At 49.6% G+C, this 6,161-nt stretch overlaps 1 protein-coding gene across 1 annotated transcript; it reads right to left on the reverse strand.

Annotated features, from left to right (window-relative positions):
• Positions 1–4,434: 4,434 nt before the first annotated feature.
• On the reverse strand, positions 4,435–5,655 carry spry1 (sprouty homolog 1, antagonist of FGF signaling (Drosophila)). Its single transcript, XM_007902543.2, has one exon. The coding sequence runs from the start codon at positions 5,505–5,507 to the stop codon at positions 4,509–4,511; it is 999 nt and encodes a 332-aa protein (XP_007900734.1). The 5' UTR covers positions 5,508–5,655; the 3' UTR covers positions 4,435–4,508.
• Positions 5,656–6,161: the final 506 nt, after the last annotated feature.

Below are 6,161 nucleotides of genomic sequence, written 5' to 3' on the forward strand. Positions count from 1 at the left end.
TCTTTGTGAAAGGCAACAGCGGCGAACTCCAGGTGGACAGTGTGTACACATCCTGCCCCCCCCCCCACACACACACACAGGCTGCCCATTGGTATGAGAAAGCCATCAGATCAGAGACCTCCGCGCATTAAAGTGCCACCGACCCTCCCTGCTTCCTGTCCTTCTGAAAAGCACAGACTGACACTGAGAACAAAAGCTCATGGTCTGGCTGACCCGCATGTGTTTACATGTCTCAGCCCCCCCGCACCCCACCCCACCCCCACCGCACCCCCTTCATCACGCATGCATGTACGCGCATGTGTGTATGCATGATTGGTTTGCATATATGTATGTATGTTCGCCCACAAATATACAGTCAATTCACTTTACAGTGTGCTCTGTGAAGCGCTTTGGGACGTCCTCCCGACGTGAAAAGCGCTATATCAAATGAGAGGATTATTATTATTATTATTATTATTATGTGTGTATGCATGTATGGTATGTTTATATGTATGTGTGTGTGTATGCATGTATGGTATGTATATATGTATGTGTGTGTATGCATGTGTGCGTGTGGGCAAAACCCATAGATTGTGAAATGTATGGCTGTGTATCTATGTTTGCATGTATGTGTATATATCTGTGTGTGCGAGGAAGGAGACAGCTCACACAGTCCTCACACAGTTACCGCTAATCATGTATGTGTGCATGTATGTGGACGTGTGTATGTGTACATATGGGTGTGTGCGTGTGCGCCTGTGTGAGGGAGGAGATAGCTCACACAGTCCTATTACCATTAATCAGTGCAAAGAAAACACTAAGTGGAAGCATGTTAAGAGTTATTAACCACTGAAATGTAATAAGGTGTGTGTGGGGGTGGGGCTGGTGGGGGTAGACTTCAGTGTCTTTCTCCCACTGAGCGCACATCTAACTTTACATACTGAATAAATAAATTGACAGCTTTTACCCTCTTCCCCCACCCCCCACCCCACCACCACCACCCCACCCCATCTCTTGACGATACCGACGATTAATTTGGCTTAAAAGGAGACATTGGGGAGCTGTGAAAAAAATGCCACGCAACCATGCATTTCGTTCTGAACCTCGTGACATTTACAGCAGAAGTAAAATGCGTTCAGGTTTCACTGAGTGGGGGGTGGGGGGATGTTATTCACAGCGGCAGAAATGAGTTACTTTCATCCGTTAGTCCTTTCAACGGAGAGAAGACAATCGGATCTTCATTCCGTTGCTTCGTACGAACGTGGAGGCGACAGCGCAATTTTATTCCACGGATGGATAATAAATAATAATCCTTGCATTTTTGATATGGCGCCTTATCAAGTCGTCTCAAAGCGCTTCACAAAATATTCTGCTTCGCTTGCAACCAAAGGGTCCAATATGGAATGTAGATTGACCTTTCGTCTTTATAACTCTGGGAGGACTCATGTGGAAGGACTCCTCTAACACCACAAAAGATAGACCTATGACACTGCCAGTTGCAAGACCTTTCCGATGAGGTATAAATCATGTCTTCACGTCAATTGGTTATTGTGCAAGTGTCGGACACACAGACAGATAGACACTTCATCTTTATTAGTATAAGATGAAGTATATTATATGATGATTCTATGCCTGGTATAATTTAGGAAACTTTTAGATTGTTCTGTGTAGTATTTTGATGTCTGTACTCTGAACACCCCCAACACCCACACAAACTTCCCCTCCAAAAACCAGAGTCCATGGGGGAGGAGGAGGAAGGAGTGGGGAGGGGGGGGAGGGAGGAAGAAAGTGTGGAAGGGGGAAGAAGTACAGTTCGAAGATCACAAAGGATCCTTCCCCCCAAAAAAAACAATCACGAATCGATGAGGTTTACGATACGAACCAATGAAGTTTTTTTTATTTAAAAAAAAGGTTTCTTAGAAAAATGATTGCCAACACTGGACAATCTTGAAATAAAATCCTGGGTATGAAAAATATATTGAAAATGCATACACACAGGTTGACCAGCGGGGTTAAAGAAGGAAAAAAACAGGTAAAGGTTTGGGGGTGCCCTTTCTCAGGGCTTTTTTATTAATTAAAACAAATCCTGCTTCAAACACACACACACACACATTCACAGACAGACACACATTCACACACACACACACACACACACACACACACAGACACACACACACAGACAGAGAACACACATTCACACACAGACACACACACACATACACACACATACAGACACACACACATTCACACACATAGTCAGAGACACACACATACACACACATACAGACAGAGACACACTCACACACATACAGACAGACACTCACACACATACATACAGAGACACTCACACACATACATACAGAGACACACTCACACGTACAGACACACACACGAACCATTGGGAATTGTATGATAAGTTAAAAGATAATGATAGATGTGACGTGGGCCCTCGAAGAAGCAGGAAGGATAAAGTGAACGGGACAGCTGGCAACCTGATCTTAGCTGAGGTGGAATTAATTCCAATGTAGTTTCTTCTTGTCGTTTGTTGTGACCAAAGTGTGTTTGCGGGGAGAGTGGTGGGGGGGGGGGGGGGGGCAGTGGGGGGAATTACTGTATCTCCACCCGACCCGACAGTTTGAGGGGAGCAGACACACCCTCAGATGCTGCTGTCCGGCGTCTCTGCGCTTTATCATTCTTCATTGGAAAACACGACCCCCAATTTGGTGACTTCTTTCGCCTCCCGGGAGGTGCAGACGATGGGCTTAAACCACCAGATAAAATAAACCCCTTCCCTCATTTCTTTTCTTGGGTAATAATAATAATAATAATAATAATAATAAAAGAAGAAAACCCATCTCTCTCTCTTTCTCTCTCTTCAGCCGTTCCGGTGTGAAGGAGACAAACTGAAGGACAGTCGGACTCCCAGATGAAAGGGGGGAACCAGAGGGTTTTAATGAATGAGCCATTTCCTGCACAAATGAAACCAGTCACAAGGCCACAGAGAAGCCCCAACAAAGGCAGAGTCTGTGCTGCACAATAATAATAATAATAATAATACAGAGATACTGTACTCCATCCTCGGGCAGAGGGTTCCGGCTGCAAAATGTCACCGGTTGCGATCGCGAAGCAACGAAAACACACATTAATTACACTTCACACCATCCAGTGCCACCCCCCCCCCACCCCCACACACACCCAATCCCCCCACCCCACACCCAATCCCCCCCCCCCCAGCAGCAGAGGGAAGGCTTTCGCGTGGGGAAGTCACTTCTGCATTCGGAAGGCTCTCCAAGTGGTTCCGGGCAGTTTAAATTTACGGCCATGTCATGGTCATATAGCCTGCGATTCAGATCCTCTGGCGTGGCAATGCCCTGGGGGGCTGAATAGAAATAAGAACTGAAAAAGAGTCAGGAGGAATTTGAAAAGTACAATCGTGTTAGCAAAATAAGATAATGGTTCCGAAAGCACAGAAAAACAGCGTGCGCCAAGTCAAAACCGATGTATCAGTTGCTGATGCTTTACAAGACACCCAGCACTGCGCTCAACAGTACCTTGTGAATGTAAAAAAAAAAAGTGGTTTTCCCCAATTATCCTTCTCGTAAAATAAAAAAAATTCCTATTATGACATCCATGTATTAAAAGGAGGACCAAAAAAAAAAAAAAAATATATAGAACTGGTTTTAATTAGTTTCAATTACGATTTTTTTTCCCATGATTCACAAACGAACAGAAGGCGACATACTCTGTGCGATTTTGAGGAATCGGTGGGTGGACGATACGCGTTAGTCGAGGGGGGCTGTTTTGCAGGTGGAAAGCCATGGTTTTTAAACTCCTTTGAAATGAAGGGTTTTGTCTTCACCCACAGGCTGGGCCGGGTGGCACTTGCAATCCTGAGCCTGGTGCGCAGAACAGAAGCCGGTCCACATTAATATGAAGCGAGCCTGTGATAAGGGCTGTGGTTAGAAATGGCACTCAATCCTTGGCCAGGGAGGGAGGGTGAGGGTGAGGTGAGGTGGGAGATGGGGTGGGAGGCCGGGACATGGGGGGGTGAGGGGTGGGGGGAGGAAGGAAGGTAAAGGCACACATGTGTGCATCCGAGATTCCTCGCAGCGTTAAAAGAGCGTCGTCGCAAAATTTCAGATCACGCAGAGTTTTTGGAAAACCCTTCCCAGGTTTGGTTTGGATTCGGGATCAGCCGCTCTAAATCCCCGAAGACAACAGCAAGAAAAACAACAAACAAAAAAAAAAAAAAAACAAAAAAAAAAGCAGCTTCCAGATTAAGAGCGAATTTCAAACTTTCCGCACAGGGGCCCTCGTGTTTTTAAAAAGACGACGACAGCCCTTAAGGCTGGGACTCTTGAGCAATATTTCGAGCCTCACGAGAGCAGAAAACAGGCACGGGGGGGAGGGCGGGGTGGGGGGGGGAAGGGTGGGTGGGGGTGGGGGGGAGGGTGGGGTGGGGGTGGTGGGGGAAGAGAGAAAAACAAGAAAACAAGGACACGCGAGGCTTCGCAAACCGCTGCTTCCCATCAAGAAGGTTTGTCCTGCCCTCGCGTGGGGCAGCTCTTGACTTTGCAGTAGACAGTGTTGGAGTTCTTGCACCGGCACCCGGGCCGGTGCACCCAGTCATAGCAGCCCTGGCAGAGTTTGACGCAGCCCTTGGCCGGAAGGTAGCAAAGCAGACAGGGCAGGAACAAGGACATCAGACCCATGCAACAGAACCTGGAGCAGCAGTGGGAATGGGTGCACGAGCAAGGGCTGTCCGCGCACGAGTCCTCGTCGTCGCTGGAGCAGTGGTAGAAGACTCCCTTGACCAGGCACATGCAAGTGCCATACTCCACCGTGCTCTCGGCAGAGCACAGGCACTGCCTGTTGCAGGCCAGGCAGGAGGGCAGGGTCCTGGGTGCAGTGCACTCCCCGCACTTGCACCTCCCGCATCGCTCACATATAAACCTGTGCTTGGCCAAGTCCTCTTTCCCCAAGCACTTCAGCTCGTCGGACGCGCAGCCGGCCACGGCGGAGGGCTTGGGCTGGATCCGGATTGTCCGCTCCGCTCTGTGGTGGCCGGAGCTGAGCCGGGCGGGGGGCGAACGGCCCAGGAGGCCCTGCTCGGACGAGGCGCTGCTGTTGCTCCCCGAGCTGGCGGCGCTGCCTGTGCTGGTTGACCTGCTCAGCGCTGGCATCCTGCCGGCCGGTTGGTGGTGAGGGGCGTGCGGCTGCGGCTGAGGCTGCGGCTGAGAGGACCGCTGCTCATAGTTGTTGTTCACGTTGATGGTTATGACTTCGTGAGTCCTCTCGTGCTTGTCATGTCGCTGCGCCGGCCGGCTGTTACTGCCCTTCTTGGCCGTTGTGGGCGCAGGACCTTCTGTGTACTCGTTGCTGCTCCTGATGGCTTTGATCTGGTCGAGGGAGAGGATGGCAGTGTGTCTCAGCTCCCGCTCGTACTCCAGTCTCTGCCGACTGTCGAGGGAGGGTGGCTGGATCACGACTAATGAACCGCCACCGCCATGTTGACCTCGGGGCTCCATCTGGGGTGATCACAACTTCCAGCATTCACCGTGGACCTGGCGGGCATCGGAAACTCTGCCGGGGGTGGGGTGGGGGGAAAGGAAGAGAAAAAATATCTTTAAATCAAAACCTGCCATTGCGTAGAGCCATTCAATAGTAACAGAAACAACAACATTACATTTATAGAGCGCCTTTCACATCGGGAGGACGTCCAAGGCTGTGGACAGTTAAGGGTTAGCAACTTGAGCTGAGGGTTGGGATCAGAAAGGGCTGGAGGAGCAAGTGGGGTTGGTAGTGGGAAGATGTCTAAAGGCAAGGTCGAGGTGGAAGGTCTCGAGATGAGCCTCGAGATACGCAAGGGAGGGGAAAGCATTGGAAATTTAGGATAGGTGAAGAGGGTTGGAGGAGACTGCAAAGATAGAGAGAGAGGGGCATGTTCATTGCTGGCAAATGACACACAGATGAATATTTTTTGCTATCACAAGGGAGTCCTAGGCTTTGGCAACAGGGATACACTCCGAAGGCCTTTAAAACCCCAAAACCTATCCTCATCCTGCACATCGAACGAGCAGTGGGTCCCACTGGAGCTCCAGTGAACGAGGGAGCCCTAATGGTTCCAGCAGCAGAGAGTTCATTGGTGCTTGATCAGCGAGTTTGGCTGTAGCCCAGGGAAA

Source organism: Callorhinchus milii, unplaced genomic scaffold, assembly GCF_018977255.1.
Source record: "Callorhinchus milii isolate IMCB2004 unplaced genomic scaffold, IMCB_Cmil_1.0 Scaffold1, whole genome shotgun sequence".
NCBI lineage: Eukaryota > Metazoa > Chordata > Chondrichthyes > Chimaeriformes > Callorhinchidae > Callorhinchus > Callorhinchus milii.